This window comes from Ylistrum balloti, unplaced genomic scaffold, assembly GCF_031769215.1.
Source record: "Ylistrum balloti isolate Yb309-2 unplaced genomic scaffold, AGI_CSIRO_Ybal_v1 Utg370656, whole genome shotgun sequence".
Taxonomy (NCBI): Eukaryota; Metazoa; Mollusca; class Bivalvia; order Pectinida; family Pectinidae; genus Ylistrum; species Ylistrum balloti.
Genome location: NW_026782398.1, coordinates 68,857 through 92,771, shown reverse-complemented (window position 1 = coordinate 92,771; position 23,915 = coordinate 68,857). Strand labels below are relative to the sequence as shown.

Sequence of the window (23,915 nt, the reverse complement as noted above, 5' to 3'; positions counted from 1 at the left end):
TAGTCCGTATCAAGCTACAGTCCATAAGATTGTAATATTGAAACAGGTTTTAACTAGTATGGCGTCTTTGGATACATTTGATCATGTGTTGTTAGAATTTTCTTGTTTATCAGGAACGAAATTATCAGGCGCTTTTTCTGTAGACACAATTCAAATAGTTACGCTCATCTGTAAGCGAGATCTTGATCGCCATATCATGAAATCCAGTGATCTTTTTTGTACTTCCTTCTACGGACGAGTAGTACATAATTATGGCATCAAACTCATATCTGTATCCCGCCTCGACGTGCAGTCCCTTTTACTACTGTTCCGGAACGATGACCTTTTAAACGAGGGTTGCTTTGGACGGAATACTGCATAAAAACATAAAACAGAACTCTGGCGAAACTTGGCATTCATCCAAAAATAAATCACAGGATTGACTCCTGAGTTACTAAATGCCAGCCAATGAGCTGTTAGCCACGTCATATGCATGTAATTTACATCAAAAATAGACTGGTCCAAGTCTCCAAGGATAGTAATCACGTGGAGTGGTAGCCATGACAACAGGTAAGCTACGATGACAACGAAGATCATTTTGATTGTCTGAAAACAAAAAAGACAAGAGCATATTGATATCATACATTGCTTCGTATACACCAGTATTTCTGTTTCTTCTAATTATATCAGATGGAAATAGGACAAACGATATATTGCTCTTAAACTTGTTAATTTGATTAAATGCTATAATATTTTACATATAGATTTTCCCGAAACATTATCATTTTTAAGTAGCGAGTGACGTAAAGACATGTTGCTAGCTGTTTTAAATTTGATGAACTTGCTGACACAAATGTATTTACCTTCTTTTTCGATATGGCGAGGCGCTCCTCCCTAAGTGGATAGGTCTCTCCCGGGGTCCGTTTTATCCATACAATTATTCCAATGTGTATATAGGTGACCGCCATAAATATCAATGGAAGGAAATACTGTAGCAACATGATACAAACTCCATAAACAGTCCTGATGGCTTCGTCCGGCCATAGCTCCACACAAAGACCTCGGGATCCAGGTTCATAGGGCATGTAGATTATTTTTGAATATATAAAAGTAGGAAGTGATATTAAACAGGACAAGGTGCATATGAACATCACCAATATTCTGGCCCGACATTTCGTCAGAAGGTGTGGCTTCATAGGATTTCTGGCCACCTGATAGCGGTCACATGTCATCGCAACAAGCATGAACGATCGAAGTAAGACACTAACTAACTGTGTGAAGACGACAATAGGGCACAAGATGCTCCAGAAAGGCCAGTAGTGGAAAAAAAGATTGCTGAGGATAGAAAACGGCACACACGATAAAGTCATAATGATATCCGTTATTGCAAGACTAACGATGAAGAAATTAGTAACAGTTCTGAAACTATGGATTCTAAAAGCTGTATAGCAAACCATACTGTTTCCTAGTAGAACAACTAGAGACGTTACAGCATACATAGTCAGCAAGGTAAACTGAAATTCTTCCGGAATGCTATAGTCGACATCAGCACGACCAACAATGGACAGATTGGAACTAAAGCTGGTATTAACAGCATAAAACGGTCCTATTACTTCTGTCATGGTATCTAGATTTCTCAATCTCCTATATCTACATCCTTAACCATGTTCAGATTAAATCGACAACACAACCACATCCTAAGGCACGCCATCTTGCTCGCTTGGACGATACCATCTTCCTGAAGAAGATTATGATCGGAAAATGTAACCTGAAACAAACATTGACAAAAATAAGTGAATTATGTGATAAAAGTATGATAGTTTTTATTTGTAGATTTTATTGATCAGATTTAAAGCCACAATACATCTAGCTGTTATCATTATGATTAGTGCTAACGTTACCATGTCACTACACAAAAGGAAACATTTATTTAACTTCATGTTCGAAAATTGGAAAGTGGTAAAATTTCACAATATACATCACAGCAGACCAATTCTATATTACTTGCGCCCCTTCACATCTTTAATAACAATACTTTATAATGAAACTATATCACTTGATATCGAAATTGAATTGAATTGAAATTGAAACAATTGCTAGCCCCATGGTATTGTTCCAGATAGCCACATCATCAATATTCTATTAGTGGATTCCAAATAGGTTCTCAAACAAGCTATACCCCATCTTTTCAACGTCTTCCTCTTTAATGGGTACCTTAATTTAGGTAACACGTGAAAAGTTTTAGGCTAATTCCAAAACTTAATTAGGGTTCATCTAGTCCGTTCTTTAATGTGTCTAGGTTTGCCATAAGCTTATCACATTTAAATTACATTTAAGAACAACGAACAAGTGCGGCATTTGATGTTTTGTCAGAGTTTTCCTCCAGCATCTTAACAACAAAAATATATGGTTCATTACGTCTTCTTGTTCTAATGCATTACTTAAAAAGACCTAAAAGACAAATAGCCAGTAAACTGTCTGTTAGCAATGGTACAGTATCGACTCTGTCAGCAGTCGACACATGTCATGGAATTTTAATTTAAGGACGTTGAATTTCCTATGATTATTTGCTGCTTTCCATTTGTTAAAAATAACTTCTAAAAACAACTTAAATTCTGTGGAAAGATACTTGTGCCGTTCCTTGTGCTTAATAATTGAGCGCAATACACATTCCCTGAATCCAGGCAAGTCATCCAGTCAACTACATATGATTTGTTTCAGTACTTGTACATCCAATATTGCCTATTAATTCAGAGATATTCTAACTTTTATCGGGTTTCACGCCTGTTTCAATGCATTGAGCTCGATATAGCGTTTGTATGTGAGATGAACCTTTTATGTACAAAGTGGTAATCTGACGTGTTATTTTCGTTGGTTCTTAACTCTTCTCAAATACCAAATGTCCACATTTTTGCATCTTGCCTATGTTAAAACAAACCATTTTCGTGAGTTTTTAGTCCTGTCATATATGTCTATTATTGTGTGTCACTTGCAACTTTTTGTTTATGGTACCAATACTATCACTGTGCTGAAATCAGATTCAAATTTGTTCATAGGTAAAAATTAAGCAGTGATTAGTGAAAAAATAAAATGGTAAACACTGAAATCCTGTCTCAACAAACCAACGGCTTTGAAATTGTAAAGAATACTACCATTTTTTCTGCTTTTGATTCAGTATTTGCAAAGTTTACCTCAAACCAGCATTTAAAGAATTGGAGCAAGATGTTTACAGAAAGACAGGAGACGAAACATTCACCGTCTGGAAGACTCTGTAGTATTTTAGTGCTAGTGGACTAAAATACCTCTTAACAATCAGACACATATGTTTCATCGCCGAATCATTAACACTCACTGCATGCTATCTATAGTTTAGAATAGTCAATTCTGATTTAGATTAATATCTTATATAGCGTTCATTAATCTAATGACGATCACAGAAAGGTAAACATGATATACCGCTTATCTAAAGCATGTGCATATATATAGTTTGTTGACAAGATGGTAATCTCCATTTGTTTCTGTACATATATACACACATTTTGTTGACCTGCTGGTAATCTCCATTTGTCTCTGTACATATATACACACATTTTGTTGACATACCGGTAACCTCCCTTTGTTTCTGTACATATATACACACATTTTGTTGACATGATGGTAATCTCCATTTGTTTCTGTACATATATACACACATTTTGTTGACCTGCTGGTAATCTCCCTTTGTTTCTGTACATATATATACATTTTGTTGACATACTGGTAATCTACATTTGTTTCTGTACATATATATATACACATTTTGTTGACATACTGGTTATCTCCCTTAGTTTCTGTACATATACACACATTTTGTTGACATGATGGTTATCTCCATTTGTTTCTGTACATATATACACATTTTGTTGACATGATGGTAATCTCCCTTTGTTTCTGTACATATACACACATTTTGTTGATATACTGGTAATCTCCCTTTGTTTCTGTACATATACACACATTTTGTTGATATACTGGTAATCTCCCTTTGTTTCTGTACATATTTATTCATTTTGTTGACATACTGGTTATCTCCCTTTGTTTCTGTACATATATACACACAGTTTCTTGACATGCTGGTAACCTCCCTTTGTTTCTGTACATATACACACATTTTGTTGACATACTGGTAATCTCCATTTGTTTCTGTACATATACACACATTTTGTTGACAAGCTGGTAATCTCCCTTTGTTTCTGTACATATACACACATTTTGTTGACATACTGGTTATCTCCCTTTGTTTCTGTACATATATATACACATTTTGTTGACATGATGGTTATCTTCATTTGTTTCTGTACATATACACACATTTTGTTGACATACTGGTAATCTCCATTTGTTTCTCTACATATACACACATTTTGTTGACAAGCTGGTAATCTCCCTTTGTTTCTGTACATATACACACATTTTGTTGATATACTGGTAATCTCCCTTTGTTTCTGTACATATTTATTCATTTTGTTGACATACTGGTTATCTCCCTTTGTTTCTGTACATATATATACACATTTTGTTGACATGATGGTTATCTTCATTTGTTTCTGTACATATACACACAGTTTGTTGACATACTGGTAATCTCCATTTGTTTCTGTACATATATACACACATTTTGTTGACAAGCTGGTAATCTCCCTTTGTTTCTGTACATATATATACATTTTGTTGACATACTGGTAATCTACATTTGTTTCTGTACATATATATACACATTTTGTTGACATACTGGTTATCTCCCTTAGTTTCTGTACATATACACACATTTTGTTGACATGATGGTTATCTCCATTTGTTTCTGTACATATATACACATTTTGTTGACATGATGGTAATCTCCCTTTGTTTCTGTACATATACACACATTTTGTTGATATACTGGTAATCTCCCTTTGTTTCTGTACATATACACACATTTTGTTGATATACTGGTAATCTACATTTGTTTCTGTACATATACACACATTTTGTTGATATACTGGTAATCTCCCTTTGTTTCTGTACATATTTATTCATTTTGTTGACATACTGGTTATCTCCCTTTGTTTCTGTACATATATATACACATTTTGTTGACATGATGGTTATCTCCATTTGTTTCTGTACATATACACACATTTTGTTGACATACTGGTAATCTCCATTTGTTTCTCTACATATACACACATTTTGTTGACATGATGGTAATCTCCCTTAGTTTCTGTACATATATATATACATTTTGTTGACATACTGGTAATCTACATTTGTTTCTGTACATATATATACACATTTTGTTGACATACTGGTTATCTCCCTTAGTTTCTGTACATATACACACATTTTGTTGACATGATGGTTATCTCCCTTTGTTTCTGTACATATATACACATTTTGTTGACATGATGGTAATCTCCCTTTGTTTCTGTACATATACACACATTTTTTTGATATACTGGTAATCTCCCTTTGTTTCTGTACATATTTATTCATTTTGTTGACATACTGGTTATCTCCCTTTGTTTCTGTACATATATACACACATTTTGTTGACAAGCTGGTAATCTCCCTTAGTTTCTGTACATATACACACATTTTGTTGATATACTGGTAATCTCCCTTTGTTTCTGTACATATACACACATTTTGTTGATATACTGGAAATCTCCCTTTGTTTCTGTACATATTTATTCATTTTGTTGACATACTGGTTATCTCCCTTTGTTTCTGTACATATATACACACATTTTGTTGACATACTGGTTATCTCCCTTTGTTTCTGTACATATACACACATTTTGTTGACATACTGGTAATCTCCATTTGTTTCTGTACATATATACACACATTTTGTTGACAAGCTGGTAATCTCCCTTTGTTTCTGTACATATACACACATTTTGTTGATATACTGGTAATCTCCCTTTGTTTCTGTACATATTTATTCATTTTGTTCACATACTGTTTATCTCCCTTTGTTTCTGTACATATATACACACATTTTGTTGACAAGCTGGTACAGTTTCTGTACATACACACATTTTGTTGACAAGCTGGTAATCTCCCTTTGTTTCTGTACATATATATTTTATTGACACATTTTGTTTCTGTACATATATACACATTTTGTTGACATACTGGTAATATCCCTTTGTTTCTCTACATATACACACATTTTGTTGACATACTGGTAATCTCCTTCTGTTTCTGTACATATTTACACATTTTTTTGACATGCTGGTAATCTCCTTTTGTTTCTGTACATATATACACACATTTTGTTGACATGCTGATTATCTCCCTTTGTTTCTGTACATATATACAAATTTTGTTGACAGACTGGTAATTTCCCTTTGTTTCTGTACATATTTATTCATTTTGTTGACATACTGGGTATCTCCCTTTGTTTCTGTACATATATACACACATTTTGTTGACAAGCTGGTAATCTCCCTTTGTTTCTGTACTTGTATACACATTTTGACATCTGTCTACATCGGTCATCACGGTCGCCATGTTTTTTATTACAGCACATTCATAGCCTTGGGCCATCGACGTTATAGCAGGATGATTTCTGATGTGTTCCTCTGATTGTGACTTTACCAAAGGGGAAAATGTTCATTATAATCGTACGCCAGTTATCTACTGGTGTCACGATGGTGTTCATTAATGGTAGATCAGAACGGCAGAATAAGTTCTGAAGTCTTTTTGCGATGATGTGTAAACCAAAATTCCCTTGCTATAGGTTGTGTTTTGCGGCAAGTTTCCATGTCTCTTAAATATCAAACTTAATTGAGACGAACCATGATCATATAATCGCAAAACATAATAAAACCTTTGGATAGCAATTAAAATTGTCACAACAATTATCGTGTTTCATTCATAAAAGTAACAAACCCAGGGTACGTATGTATGTATTTATATATGTATGTATGTTAATGTTATGACATCCAGATCTACAATACTCCATTTAAACAACACAAGGTTTCCTTTACACCTACGCAATACTTCTCCTGATTGTCTGTCGTTGTGACTACTTCACACCTCACCACCAATCCTTATAACCTAATCATATGACAATGTAATCCTGCAATATTTGCTTTGCTCTAATGACACCGGAGTAATTGTTCGATGATATAATATTTTAAAACAATAATTGATACTGTTAGACTGAATTAATAATACCACTTGGGGTTTCCAGAACTATTTATCTGCGTCATACATAACACATCTCTCCTTGTAATAGTTTACATTTAGACAAATGGGAATAGCACTTAGCCATGCCTAGCTAGCAGCACCGTAACCACTGGAAACTCGAGGACGAGTTATTGTCTCGAGGGAAAGTATGTAACCCTGGTAAAATACTAGCCACAGAATACCTGGTTACGAAGAACTTCTCTTTAGTTCCATCAGTTGAGCGTCAGACTAGTAAGCAAGGGGTCCTGGGTTCGATATCTAGCGAAGGCATTGAAATAAATAATGACCTCTGTTACACTTGGTCAATGTCAGATAGTGTAAAATGCTAGGAAATATCAGACTATGTAAAGTGCCAGAAAATATCAGACTGTGTAAAGTGCTAGGAAATATCAGACAATGTAAAGTGCTAGGAAATATCAGACTGTGTAAAGTGCCAGGAGATATCAGACTGTGTAAAGTGCCAGGAAATATCAGACAATGTAAAGTGCTAGGAAATATCAGACTGTGTAAAGTGCTAGGAAATATCAGACAATGTAAAGTGCTAGGAAATATCAGACAATGTAAAGTGCTAGGAAATATCAGACAATGTAAAGTGCTATGAAATATCAGAATGTGTAAAGTGCTAGGATATATCAGACTGTGTAAAGTGCCAGGAAATATCAGACAATGTAAAGTGCTAGGAAATATCAGACTGTGTAAAGTGCTAGGAAATATCAGACAATGTAAAGTGCTAGGAAATATCAGACAATGTAAAGTGCTAGGAAATATCAGACAATGTAAAGTGCTATGAAATATCAGACAATGTAAAGTACGAGGAAATATCAGACTGTGTAAAGTGCCAGGAAATATCAGACAATGTAAAGTGCTAGAAAATATCAGACAATGTAAAGTGCTAGGAAATATCAGACAATGAAAAGTGCTAGGAAATATCAGACTGTGTAAAGTGCAAGGCAATATCAGTCAATGTAAAGTGCCAGGAAATATCAGACTGTGTAAAGTGTAGGAAATATCAGACAATGTAAAGTGCGAGGAAATATCAGACTATGTAAAGTACGAGGAAATATCAGACAATGAAAATAGCTAGGAAATATCAGACTGTGTAAAGTGCCAGGAAATATCAGACTGTGCAAAGTGTAGGAAATATCAGACAATGTAAAGTGCGAGAAAATATCAGACTATGTAAAGTGCGAGGAAATATCAGACAATGAAAATAGCTAGGAAATATCAGACTGTGTAAAGTGCTAGGAAATATCAGACTGTGTAAAGTGTAGGAAATATCAGACAATGTAAAGTGCTAGGAAATATCTGACTGTGTAAAGTGCCAGGAAATATCAGACTGTGTAAAGTGCTAGGAAATATCAGACAATGTAAAGTGCCAGGAAATATCAGACTGTGTAAAGTGCGAGGAAATATCAGACTGTGTAAAGTGCTAGGAAATATCAGACAATGTAAAGTGCCAGGAAATATCAGACTGTGTAAAGTGCGAGGAAATATCAGACTGTGTAAAGTGCTAGGAAATATCAGACAATGTAAAGTGCTAGGAAATATCAGACTGTGTAAAGTGTAGGAAATATCAGACTGTGTAAAGTGCCAGGAGATATCAGACTGTGTAAAGTGCCAGGAAATATCAGACAATGTAAAGTGCTAGGAAATATCAGACTGTGTAAAGTGCTAGGAAATATCAGACAATGTAAAGTGCTAGGAAATATCAGACAATGTAAAGTGCTAGGAAATATCAGACAATGTAAAGTGCTATGAAATATCAGAATGTGTAAAGTGCTAGGATATATCATGTGTAAAGTGCAGGAAATATGTAATGTAAAGTGCTAGGAAATATCAGACTGTGTAAAGTGCCAGGAAATATCAGACAATGTAAAGTGCTAGGAAATATCAGACTGTGTAAAGTGCTAGGAAATATCAGACAATGTAAAGTACGAGGAAATATCAGACTGTGTAAAGTGCCAGGAAATATCAGACAATGTAAAGTGCTAGAAAATATCAGACAATGTAAAGTGCTAGGAAATATAAATGAAAAGTGCTAGGAAATATCAGACTGTGTAAAGTGCAAGGCAATATCAGTCAATGTAAAGTGCCAGGAAATATCAGACTGTGTAAAGTGCTAGGAAATATCAGACAATGTAAAGTGCGAGGAAATATCAGACTATGTAAAGTACGAGGAAATATCAGACAATGAAAATAGCTAGGAAATATCAGACTGTGTAAAGTGCCAGGAAATATCAGACTGTGCAAAGTGTAGGAAATATCAGACAATGTAAAGTGCGAGAAAATATCAGACTATGTAAAGTGCGAGGAAATATCAGACAATGAAAATAGCTAGGAAATATCAGACTGTGTAAAGTGCTAGGAAATATCAGACTGTGTAAAGTGTAGGAAATATCAGACAATGTAAAGTGCTAGGAAATATCTGACTGTGTAAAGTGCCAGGAAATATCAGACTGTGTAAAGTGCTAGGAAATATCAGACAATGTAAAGTGCCAGGAAATATCAGACTGTGTAAAGTGCGAGGAAATATCAGACTGTGTAAAGTGCTAGGAAATATCAGACAATGTAAAGTGCCAGGAAATATCAGACTGTGTAAAGTGCGAGGAAATATCAGACTGTGTAAAGTGCTAGGAAATATCAGACAATGTAAAGTGCTAGGAAATATCAGACTGTGTAAAGTGTAGGAAATATCAGACTATGTAAAGTGCTAGGAAATATCAGACTGTGTAAAGTGCTAGGAAATATCAGACAATGTAAAGTGCGAGGAAATATCAGACTGTGTAAAGTGCTAGGAAATATCAGACAATGTAAAGTGCTAGGAAATATCAGACAATGTAAAGTGCTAGGAAATATCAGACTGTGTAAAGTGCTAGGAAATATCAGACAATGTAAAGTGCTAGGAAATATCAGACAATGTAAATAGCTAGGAAATATCAGACAATGTAAATAGCTCGGAAATTCTACATAATGTAAAGAATTTGGATATATCTTCGTGTATACGGTTCGGAAATAAGTACGTACGCCCTCGGGTTGTATGTCTCCTAATTGCGACATCCTTACAACTTCTTGTGAAATGTTTCCACACTACTAAGCCTGTCATCAGTTACAAAGCTTAAATCATTGGACAGCAAAACTGAATTTCAAAATATAAACGTGTTGTTAACTCTTGACTAATTCTGTCTTGTTTGATAATTGAGGGATTAGAGATTCATACAACTCACAGGTGTATTACCTAACGGACCGTACCAGATCTCCTTAACATTTTCAGTTTTAACCTATTTGAGTTTCACGTCATATACCTGTTAATTAACGATAAGGTCAGTCATCCATGAATTCACGAAATCGGGGCTTTTTCACTGAAATGTACTAAAATCTCTCGCAGTAAACATACCCAATAATCTGATATTTTTCGTGTCCTGTGCATCGTATTGTGAAATGACTTGCGCATTTGTTTGGTTTTTTACATTGTTTATAGATTTGTATTCATCTCTTACCCACACAAGTACAATTAATGCATCGCCAATCACTGCATACTTATAGGTCTTCACGGCGAGGTAATATTAGTGCTTTACAACGCAGGTCATATCTTGGTTGGTGCGGTGCAAATGAAACTTTTATAATATGTAATTATCTTTTCAAAAAATCTTATCTGAACCTATTACTTTATGTCAAATATAAAATATCTTTACCAAAACATCTTAAACGAACCTATTACGTTATGTCAAATATACATTATCTTAGAAATTGTAACCAAAAAGATGTCAAAATATTCAAAACATTCCATTTGGTTAGCACCGGAGTATCCTTGAGCAGCCTCTGTATACACAAGAACGTTTACTATCTTCATGGATGTGATTATCATTTGAATAAAAAAACTTTTAAGACGCAGTGGAAGTGTATGAGAAATTCGTTTCACCATGAGTGCTGATATTTATATAGCATTGATGGTGTTTGCATTCGCCGCATTTAAGTAAGACGATTGAGATGCAGGTTGATAAGATTAAGGAGAAGTATTCATTTGGCTGTGAAGTCACAAAAATATGTATTCAGCATCAAAATGGTAACTTCTATACCGATCGTCTCATCGTCTCAGACTTTCGTTATTACGTAACTTCCGTTGTCGCACAGTTATTACGTAACTTCCGTTGTCGCACAGTTATTACGTTACTTCCGCAGCCTCACAGTTATTACGTAACTTCCGTTGTCGCACAGTTATTACGTAACTTCCGTTGTCGCACAGTTCTTACGTAACTTCCACAGTCGCACAGTTATTAGAAAACTTTTTTTAAAATCTGCAACAAACATACATACATAATGTAACCCGCAAAACTTGAATCTATACTTTATGTAAAATGTAACTTAAATGTGAAATATAAATATTTCAGCCTGTGAAGAAGTACAGGTTTATGTGGGAACTGTATTGATATCATCAATATCCATGTATTCTTATATTCATATCGCTATATGCATGAATTGCATATAATGCAAAGCCTATATTACATACAACCATATATATCGACTGTCCCTGTCTTACTGTTTAACAAAATTATGAAACCATTTCTATAATTCTTCACATTTTTCTCTCTACTTCAACTCCTTTCTTGTTTACCTCGCTATCTTGACCTTATATCGACTACTTGGCACGTGCAGTCATTCATGCGCTTACACAAAGAAAGGTTAGGTATATGTTTTCATTGACTGCTCCTCGGGGAAATCCCGTACGATATGCTGTTTATGATAATGGTTAGGCGGTGATTTGTAGGCAAAAACGCTCAGGATTTCGGGTGTTTTTGTAATAAAGTATATGGAGGATTTTTTTTTTTTAAGTACGTCGTGAATATTGATTTTTCCAAGGAACATATACGGTTCAATAACCTTTTTTATGTGTAAAGTAAAAACAAGCGTATGCTCTCACTTTAATGTGCTTACAGACACATTTTCAAAATATAATTTTTTGTTTTATTCTATCATTATTACTTGTACTGAACATGGATGTAGAAACTACTTTATTGGTCTGTAAAAAAAGGTTACGTTTACTAAGCCTGATAAAATGTTGTACCTTCAAAAATATCTGTTCATTTTGCTGTTTTGAGTTTGTGTCGTTTCCCCATAGAAGAGTTTTTTTCGGTTAAAGTAATATCTAGCTGAAATAAAGTACTTTGTCGAATTATGCCATAATTGACAAAAGACAGTCAAAAGTGGTAGGTACTTTCTACTAACCCGCATGAACATAATGACCTTTCCTCCAGATTTCTTAAATATAAATATTGTTTAAGGTTACTTCATTTGAGCCTCAACATTGTATGTAAAATTTGAAGGTTTCTACTTCCAATGTTAAAATATTGAAGGATCATTGCATTGCCTTTCATTAAAAAGTCTTTAATTATCCTGACAGACGGATTTCGCGAATATCGATTGGTAACCAATTCCATAAATATTGTTTTATAAAACTGAGTCATGCAATTAATGAAAAGGAAGTTATTTGAATTTCTAGTATTATGCCTATGGGTATCTGATACCTTACTTGGAATTAGATTTGAGATTAGAGTTTTCTTATGATACATTTTATGAAATTTAATAGTTTTTATAATTTTATGAATTTCCCGTCTTTTAGAAAGTTTTTCCTAACCAATACATTAACACTGGGCAATTTAGTAGCACCTGTAACTATTCTATCAACTTCTGGTTGGATATTTTTAAAATTCTGTCATAAATTATTTGGTAAATTATCCGAAACTACGTCAGAATATTCCAAAATAGGTCTAATGAAAGCAACATATTTTGTTTGGAGAGAATTCCTATCAAGCGAATTTTTCAAATTTCTTAATACTGCTAGTCTTGGCGACACGTTCTTCAATATGTAATCAATATGGTTATTCCATGTACCGGCATCAGACATTAATACCCCTAAATATTCATGAGATTTTACATCAGATACATTGACATTGTCCATAGTGATAGGATCAAAAATTCCTGGTATAGTTTTCCGACTAATTAATAACGATTCTGTCTTGTCTGGATTTAATTTTACTAACTACATATTTGTCTATACATGTATTTTTGAAAGATTATTATTGATAGTATTGATAGCCACAGTGGGATTTCAACTATTATATACAAGGCTGTGTCATCAGCAAATAACTTTATTTCACAATTAATATCATTCACTATATAATTGATATATACTAAAAAGAAGAGAGGACCTAATATTGAACCTTGAGGTACACCTGCTTTGATATTTTGAGTCTAAAAAAAGTCCATTTATAACAACCCTTTGACTTCTGTCAGTTAAATAATTTTTGCACCAAGGTAGTGATTTACCAGAAATGCTCGATTTTTCCAATTTATGTATAAGACCCCTGTGCCAAACCCAATAAAAAGCTAATGTAATTAGTGAGCCAACCAGGCGAGGCACAACCAGAAATAGCTTACGTGATCCTATTTTATTAACTGATCCTAATAAATGTATTGATTCAAATGTTATTCCTCTTGGTCTTCTTATCAGTGATAATGATAGATGGGTTGTAATGATATCTGTACCTGTGAATCTTTATGGAAAATATGCCCGAGATGTTTGGACCTATAAATAAGCTCACTTTAATAGATTAAACAATTTGATAGATACCTTTTGACTGGTCTGCTTTTTATCAAAGATTCATTTCTGTTAATGATGAATGTGTTGAATTAAAAAAACAGTTTTTGACATTTGCTAAAGAATGTATACATAAGAAAATAGTTCATATAAGGCCGAACGATAAACTGTGGATGAATCCGGAATTATGAAAAGTTCTTCAGTAACGGGACCGTTTACATACCGCCGTCACACGTGTTATTGTCTATTTCAATTATAGAGAAATTGAAAAGACAAAGAACTAATGTCAATGATATGAAAATATGCAAGAGAAATGTTTATAATAGTGTTGGTGACATTATAGATTATATAAGTGATCCTAAGTCATGTTGGAAATTAGTTCGCAAATTATTGAAACAGTCTCTCAGGAAGTCATTCCATCACTACTTAATCCTGAAAACGGAAATGTTTAATGTGGGGATGACAAGAAAGCAAATATTCTTAATAATTATTTTAATTCTATATCCAACATTAATTATGTTGGCAAATCTTTTACTGCATGTTCCATATGTAAGCCAATGTCAATCCTTTTTAATAAATCACTTATTTACTCCCTGAGATGTGGAAAACAGATATTATTTTGCCTTTGTTCAAAAAGTGTGTTATACATTTAGTGTCAAATTATCGACTGATTGCTTTGTTGTTTTGTATGGGTAAAGTTTTTAAAGGTTTTTAAATATATCTATGTTTTTTAAGTATATCTATAATTTTAAACAATCTGGTTTTATGACTCATCATTCTACTGTTCAAGAATTAATAGCAATGCACCATAACATATGTTGTTCACAGGAAGAAAAAAACATACTTGTCTAATATTCTGCGATATATTGTATTAAAGTGGTTAGAACATTTAATTTGGAACAAACAACAACAGGTTCTAGTAAAAGAACATTCAAACATGGGTTATACAAATGCTGGTGTTCCACAAGGATGTGTTTTAGGTCGTCAGTTGTTTTTTGATATATATATCAATGAGGTTGTTGACAATTTGAATAGTTTTTCACGCTTATTTGCTGATGATACCTGTTTGATGTATTCTTCATTGTCTTATGCTGATATCGAAAGTCTGTCAACAGTGATTTGGAAAAACTTGATAAATGGTCTTGAGATTGGCTTACTAAGTTTAATCCACAGAACAGTGTTATTGATGTCCAATTCAGGAAATATTTTGTCTTTACAGATTTCTTTTGGTAACGAATCTCTTATTTGTGTTGAAAGTCATATACATTTAGGAGTAGTATTAAGTGCAGAAGCAAAACGGTCATCACATATACCTGAAATTCACAAATCGTGCATGAAAAAGGTATCAGTACTTCGAAAGATCGAGATTTTGTTGACCAGGAAAACTTTGTTGAAAATGAAGTATTTATCTTACCTGTATTGGAATATGCTTGTGAAGTATTGGATGGCTGTTCTCTGGCAGATGTAATCGAACTTGAGCGAGTTCAGCTGGAAGCAGCAAGAATCACAACTGGTTTGCCCTCATTTCCAAGAATCAAGAATCCCAACTTGAGCCTCCATCTGACAGAGGAAAACTTTAGAAACTTTCTCTCGTGTATAAAATCCACAATAAACTAGCACCTTATCTAACTAACCTGCTTCCTCCAACAGTCTATGAACGAAACAGATATCAAGTGAGAAATACTGAAAATCACACCGATCCAAACTTCAGACTGTCATTTCATTCGTGTATCCCCTCTTATATAGGTGGGATGATTTATCAAACAATGTCAGAAAACAGCCATCCGTTAAAAGTTTTAATCTATTGATTCAACGTAGCCAAAATGACTTGTAACCTAAGTTTTTTGATGTGGGAAATCATTCTCTAAATATTTACATACCGATTGCGTCATTCATGTAGTTTAAAGTATGACTTGTATCGAGTAAATATTGTGAGTGATTCAGCATGTGTATGTGGCAATGGGTGTGAAAACGTAATTCATTACTTCTTAGATTGTATGCACAATAAATACGTTATGATAAATGGAATCTCACGTTACTGTAATATTTCTATTGATGCTGTTCTTTTTGGTTCCTCAAACCTCTCTGATATAGATAATGAAATATTTCTTCTTTGAGTTCAAACATACATATTCAATAGTAAAAGATTTATGTATTATGTCATTACAAATATATTTCTTACTCCGTTCGTCTTTTTTCCTTCCAGTCTGATGAAGATGAGTGTCGGTTTCGATTTTTTTCTGATGAAGATGATGATGTCATTGTCAGTTTTTGTCTAATGTAGGAACTTTTATCCGCAGTCCTGAGGGATATTACATTTCTCGATTTGACAAATTCTTGTATTAACCTAAAAAAAACTGGATAATTGCAATAAGAAAATATTAATTTGTATGTATGTATTAAGTGTAAAGGTGAATTATACACCAGAGCAATCAGATATACTAATTCGTTTTTCTCGTTCGACTCTTTATAGAATATTACTGAAGAAAGCAGACGCCTGTTGATGACCTTTGTGACCTCAGGTTTAATAATCAGAAATATTGGAGACTTCTGTGAGATTTCCATAGCTCCAACAATGCGTTTAAAAAATTGTTGTAATTTGAAGTCAATTGTTATCATATTTCAAAATGATTTATTATTTACATCTTTATTCTAAGTAATCGGACTGCAGTTTCGTTTTTCTTATTTTTATCTTACTGTTGAATTAAGGGCTTGACAAACTTATGACTGTTAAAATACATTTTTTTTTCTACAAGACTAGACGTATCTGACTTCTACAGTAGTGAGGAGATTTAAGGCGTCAGATATAAACATGAGCAGGCTGTGAAGTTTAAGGATCAATAGTCACATTTTATTGCCATGGATTAAACTGATATATCAATGATGTACCTTATCCAATCGATTGTTATATATGTGTTTCTGTTAGTATACAATTCAGTTGATGGAATGTCCTATGTTCAGGCGAACAAAGTGTAATATTAACATTTGTATTGATGCTATTGTCAAAGAGAATATATTAAACAATATGTCGTTTGGAGGTTAATATCCCTGAAGAGGTTATCAATCGTATTTATGTACCGCACTAATCATTCTTCATTAGAACTCATCAGAGTTTCGAGAGTTCCAAGTTCAAGCAAATGTTGGAGAAAATTATCGTGATTAATATCGACAATGTGATCTCATTAGGGAAACATTACCTCCTGCGATATGAAGTTGGACGGTTTTGATGTTCAATAATATATCTTCTACCATATCTTCGTTTGAGAATGTGATACTACTTATCAGAACACGAACATTTACATGGCGCGTGCCGTCGATAAAGCAGAAGGTGCTTCCTATTTCGGATCATCTGGAATTATTTTCCTGTTAAAGAGTCTAACTGCTATTCTTTCTTTTGTTATATTTGGTCCTGTGTGATGGTATTTAAGCTTTGATTATAGTTTTATTTCTTGTTTTAAACAATTGTTTTATCAGACGTAATTGTTCTATATTTTCTCGACAGCCATTCCTGTCATATTTCAATAGCCTCGATATCGACAACGATGTCACAAAATAGGGATGTCGGGATATCACTTCGGTAGCACTTCAGCAATTTCATAAGATTATATTAGAAACATTTTTCTTCGGTTTTTTATTTATCCTATGTTAGTGAGTCTTACTCTGTTTAGTTTTACTCGTGTTCTTGTTTACATCCTTTATACTTTCAAGGTTTCAGACATTTGTGGCTAGCTTTTCTTCACTACATTATAGAATGTTTACGGAAAATAAACAGTCGTGTTCCAGTTTAAGTCAAATTGATATTAAAGTCTATCAGAGAAAGGGTATGATGATTTGTGATCACTTTTGATAAGAAGAACGATGCTGAGAAATGACAACTTTGTGGAATGACCCACTGTGTGGCGTACAATATGAGGAACAGAATACAGGTTTTGTGAGATTTCCGCTGTGAATTTTTCCCAATTATTTTACTATTGGTGGCGATACCACATCAACGTAATGATATCGTTAATCGTTTCCTAGGTGACAGTAACAATATAGGACAGTGTCTCCGACAAATAAAATATCAGCTTCATGTCATGTTCACATGGTATTGATGTGTGGGGAGTTCTTGTGCATTAATTACAATGTGTGAGCATTTCACTGCCTGTCGTTCCCAGCAGAGCTTACTGGTAATTATGCATACAAAAGCCAGTCATCCGTGGAAAGAATTTGCATATTACATCATTGACAGAGATCAACTGAGTATGCCTTGTCTCGTCCTTCATGTAATTTTGGGCTTTATTTGTAGGTTATAGTACCTGAGCGTAACAAGAGGAAAAACTTCTGGGACATAACTAAGCCACATTGTTGGGAAAGCTTAACCAACAAATAACATCATGTTCTGTTGCAACATATTCGTGTAAATCTTTTAATTGCACAATGAAAAAAAACCCGAGTAGGGATTTTGTAGTGAAGACGAGATTAATATTTCCGCTAAAGAGATTGAAGCATTCTTAATTAAAGCCCAATGCAAATTAATCAATTCGTTAGTTAAACCAATATCAACGTACAACTCCGGTTACCCGGATGTAGATCAGAAGAAATGGAGAAACTTTTGACTAGCTTTTATTGTTAAATCCCCCTCTAAACAAGTACATCTAAAGTTATGTAAATATTCTTTGGTTATTGGTAGAAAAGCAGTTAACTTTGGACCTCGAGGAGAACTCGATTCCCGGTAGATAAATAAATTATGATAGAACTGAGAAAAACAGGTCTACAACCAGTTTTATTTAACATTATTTGGCATAAACTCTTTTCTACATTTTAGTAATTATGTACTGTTTGATCATTTGATAGTCATCAAATTACATGTGTAATTATGATGGTGCTAACAAGGTTATATTGAATCAATTTAAGTATCATAATGACGATGTTCATCCCTTAAAACAATTATAGACCGCCGCCATCTTCAGAAATAATCACCACTTACAGCCACTCGTAACGTAAAGATGGTTAGTGATGGTGGTGTATGATGTAAATTAGAAACACGTCACTCATATTGGCACGGATTTGAAGGGGGTTGTAATTATCGATATCTCAAAGCTTTCGGTGATAAATGATTTGACTCTCTTTCTTATCAGTGGCGAGTTCTTTTGTTGTATTTCCATACATGGTGAATGTTAAATCTGTCATTTAAATACCCGAATCAATGTTTGAGTTAACATACAGCATATGTTTCGTTACGATTTCTGCATGTCACCATTCATTTGTAAAGCGTAATGACGATAATAAGTAATACTTGTCATAATTATTTTAAGGTTATATGGCCAGTTGTAAAACACCTTTCTTATCTATTAAACATACAAGTGCTATCTTTGTATAAGGATGTGTATATGGTTTACTACAATAGTCTCCGATCGATGACGGACTCGTAACGCCTTTCACCAATATTGCAGTATATTATCATTAACCATATGTCAATCAGAATTAAATAAAAAAAATACTTACCGATCAATCATTTTATAAATCCTGACGTATATAGACAACAACACTACACAGCATGGGGAAGAATGCCAGATCTTTCTACGTCTGTAACATCGTCCTATAGCCGTAGCTGTCCTCTCAATTCGACCTGTGTGTTGCCTCAGATTGAACTATTGCCTTTAATGACTACGGATTGATCCACCGACGGAATCTTCATGTAATGTTTGATCAGTCTAGATCCGATAGAACCCTGTATCAAACATCCACAACACTGTCAAGCTCGTATGTATTTGTGTGGTATAAAAAACAGCCCTTCACTTTAAACCGCATGATTGGATTTTTAAAGTTTGATGATTACAAACCATTATAAGAAATGAGTTAAGAACGATTCAGCCAATGAGGAGAGTACTAGCACACCATTCTGGTCGCTAATCTTCGATTTATTAATAAGTAATGTATTTCTCATTTATTTTACGGGAAAATCTGCTATTTTTCATAGCATCAGTATTGTAACCTTCGATATTTGACACACTCTGAAGTTGTATATTGTTATTTCATGGTTTTTGTTTATGTTGTTGTAGGTGGTAGTGGTGGGAGCGGTAGCAGTGTGTGTAAGAAAGTCAAGGTCCCTATCTGTATTATTGTAACGATAATCTCATTCACTTCTATTTATGGATGTATACTTAGTGACGTCACTTGTAATCAATTTTGTAAACTCGAGATGACAGGCGAGAAACAAATTAGGTCTAAAATAGTATATAACACAGCCGATTAAAACTTCACTGAACATAGTTACAGCAAGGGTTTTTCACCCGGATCTGTTCGCCTCTCTTAATTATCAAAATGATAATAAAGAAAATTGTAGATGACTTTGTTTTAACACTGCTACTAATACGCTGCTAATACTATCATCCATCACAAGAGTTACTTGTTTCGCTACAATGATGACTCAAGTTTATACATTGTATTTTCAGATGTGTCTTGATCATTTAGGCACATTCTAGTTCATATAATTACACAGAAGCAGATTGAGGAAAAAGGCTTGTCATGTAATCCGAGATGGACACAAATGGAAACCGTCCCTGATGTTATGATGTTTTTTTAACTCTGTAAATGTTTGTTGAGCTTGTTTACGTTCTGCCTGCTGTCACAATTTAACCCATTATATTACTGTTGAAACTGAGTGTAATTGTGTTTCAGTGTTATGGATTAGGACGTGTGGATGGTCGTTACACCGTGATCAGTTGACACCATGTCAGACGCCACCATTACAGTAAAGGCCACCATTACCCTCCTGGTACACATCAAAACTCTACTACTAATGCGTTGTAACGGGATTAATTCCTCGGTATTAATGTCATGCTTCTTCTTTTAAATTCGAGTGTGAATACAATTATCAACTGTTAATCTCACTTCTTCGAGATGATCTTGAATCATGTGGTATTAACTGTCGGACGCTGTGCACTACATGACCCGATGTCGGTTTTAACTTCTCTCTTATTATGGCAGTTGTCTTTTCAGAAAAGAGAACAGAGAAACAATTTTTCTTTCATGATAGTATCGATATTGCATTTTTTGCCTTCGGTGTTACTTATCGTAGTTTATTTAATATTCCGAAGATCTCTCGAAACATCCCAATCGCATGATTGATGTCGTGTATTGGCGGACACTGGTACAGTACAACGTTCCAGCGAAAACAGGTTGGTCACGAGGGACGAGTTTGACTGATGCTATCGTAACCCCGCCGGAATTACTTATAGCGACAAAGTTCTTTGATATTTCGTTTATTTTCATAGCCCCGGCAAATAAAACCTGAAGCAAAAACAAAGTGAGCAAATGCTCACAGAGATGTACCCACATCCATCATGGTACACAAGCTCTCGTCATTTCCGAAATAGGTCTTATTAAAAGTGTTTAAAGCTAGAGCTGGTCAGATATTAACGGGAAACACTGATTTATGTGTTTGAAGTAAGGAAAGAGGATATATCAACGGGTAAAACTCTTACTATATGTGTTTAGAGTTAGGAAAAGACAGATTTCAACAGAAAAACGCTGAATTCGTGTATTTAAAGTTAAGACGGGTCATGTGTTTACAGAAAGTACTTTTCTCCCACCATTCACAGCCGTGTCTCCCGTTTTAGTCGGGAAAGATCAGCTTTTCACCCCCCTAGAAGGAGATAGCTTCGAGCCGATTAGCACGTGCTAAACCGAAAGTTCCATCGCAACAACTGCTGCAATGTAAACAAACATCGTCTGCTAGTTATCGGTATCCTGAAGGAAATCCAAACTTAACATTACAGAATTGGTATCAATCACGAACTTCAAAGTAGGAAATGTGGTGAGAGTAGGTGCAATTGGTAGGATGGGGAAAATAGTTGACAATTTTTCTCTCCGTAGGAACATATTTCATGTGATGTCGGCAAGTGTAAACTTTGAAGTGACAGCAAGAAAAACGACTGTTTATATATAAATGTGGTATATATCGCATATGTTGATCCTTTTCATTGATATATGATATTTGAAATACTATATCGTAAATGATTAATTAATAAATATGATTGTTTTTTTCACGATCTATATTATTTTGCGTAATGATTTACATGCAAACGGTGACGTCATGAAACGTGAATGGTGATATTCATGCGCCATTCAGACACATGTATGTGGGATTGTTTTTGTTTTTTTTTTACGTCGAGGCGGAAATAATGGGATTGGAGAAAAATAATCATCCCCTATCCTCAGAGGGTGTGACATAAATCTCCAATACTCGGGGTGATTGTTTTTATAGCCTAACCCTCGGCAGAGCTTCGGGTTAGACAATAAAAGAACGCCCCTTGGGTTGGAAATTTCTCTGTCACACCCTCAGGGTAGGGGAAGATTATATTTATCATTAGTATTAAACCCTTTGACATGTCACATATCAACGGAAATCACTGAGTTCATGTGTTTGAAGTAAGGACAGATCACATTTCAGCGGGAAAACTTATTTAATGTGTTTAGAGCTAAGACGGGTCTTGTGTTTGTAGATAGGACTGACCAAACTTTTTAAGGCTATGACAAAATAAATGTTAATGTTTAGGACAGGTCACATGTTTCAAAGCATGTTCCCTAGGTGGCAGATACGTATGGTCATCTCTCTGTTTCCCCCAAACGTGAAGATCATAAAAAGCGTTAGGTATAATAAACACGTAAAACAGAACAATTTCAATACACATACCTATTTCAAACAAAGTAATTAATTTTAAAGAGGATTAATCATGATTCAATGTTTTATATTGTTTGAGCATTGGGAACTTCAATCTGCAACTCTGAAAATGTTCTCTATCATTAGATATGGGATGTTTTAATGGCCCTTTTAATAGGATATTAATTGATTCAAAGTCTGATCAATTAGGCAGGTTCGCGATAAAATTCATATCCAGATAACGTATCAAATGCACCAGAATTGATCACGAATTTTTCCACAATAAAACCTTGAACATTTGACACGCCTTCCAACCAAGTATTTGTCGTTTTACCGTATATCCTATTTTAGAGCTAGTTTTTACTGTATTCTCCCAGGGTAAGACCTTAATTTTGTGCTGAGGGAACTTGTAGGAATTCCTTCATTAAAAACGACAGATACGAACGACTGGTACATCATTCCTAAGAACAATAACTTCCTTACTAATCATTCGTCACTAACACCACATAATGATGACAACGAGAGAGACCTGGAGATTTATCGATCCTTCACGACATCTGTCAACCCTAGAATTAAGTTATACAAGGTCAAAGGTTTCGTCCAATCCTGAAGGAAAAGAATATATTATATAGCCATGGCTATGTACAGTAGCATATCCAGAAAAAATGTGTAGAAGGACTGATAGATGCAATCGTAGGCTATTACAGGAAAACATGTTTTGAGTAGCCGACCTTCAATTGGCGGCAACTACCAAATTTTACATCATAAAACTGCGGGTTGCTTTAATTCTGAAAATAACGGCGGGTGTGATGGATGAACCAGAAGACACTTTTCCTCCCTGAACATCTGGTCTTATAATCCTTGTATTCCACCAAGGTTGTTTATTTGCATCCATCTTGTCCTTGTTCATAGATTTCATTACAATCACAAAACGTTTGAGGCCCCTTAATCTATAACATCATCACGCTTCCTCCGGAAATGCTTCCAACGATGAAGAATTGATTATAGAATGAATTACAATGAAGCAGACATTTTCTCTCAAGACAAACAATAGCAACCTTAGTATCTTAAGGTATACCAAGGATTCATTTATCGCAGACAGACGCTTTGTTACAGTGTGTTTACCGTGGTCTAACTTCTGTGAATCCGTATAGGTTTTATCTCGGAGTTAATTTTACAGCCCTCTGGTGCATTGTTAATTACCAACCGTCAATCTAACAACAGTGATATAATTTACATAGAAATTAAGTTATTATATCTAGAAATCATATGATTTCATTGAGATATATAATGAAATGCCAATTACTAACTCATTAATTACGACCTGATAAATCATATTTGTCAACGAATATTATGATAAAATGTCCAAAAATAAAGAAAAATTGCGAACACAAATGTATGTAATATGTAAAACTATCGATATGTAAAAATATGTACCACGAGAGAATCATCTACTCTGCAGTATCTATTGGTATT

The 23,915-nt window shown here is 34.4% G+C and overlaps 1 protein-coding gene across 1 annotated transcript; it reads right to left on the bottom strand.

Annotated features, from left to right (window-relative positions):
• Positions 1 to 249: 249 nt before the first annotated feature.
• On the bottom strand, positions 250 to 1,601 carry LOC132557293 (RYamide receptor-like). The gene is made up of 2 exons (XM_060221780.1): positions 843 to 1,601; positions 250 to 585 (listed from the first exon to the last, which is right to left on the bottom strand). The coding sequence occupies exons 1-2, from the start codon at positions 1,599 to 1,601 to the stop codon at positions 250 to 252; spliced, it is 1,095 nt and encodes a 364-aa protein (XP_060077763.1).
• Positions 1,602 to 23,915: the final 22,314 nt, after the last annotated feature.

Excerpts from the sequence above, each read along its gene's own strand:
- LOC132557293 (XM_060221780.1), bottom strand. The coding sequence starts at position 1,601 with ATGACAGAAGTAATAGGACCGTTTTATGCTGTTAATACCAGCTTTAGT. Across the intron at positions 586-842 it reads TCGCCATATCGAAAAAGAAG|ACAATCAAAATGATCTTCGT; the intron begins GTAAATACATTT and ends TTTTGTTTTCAG.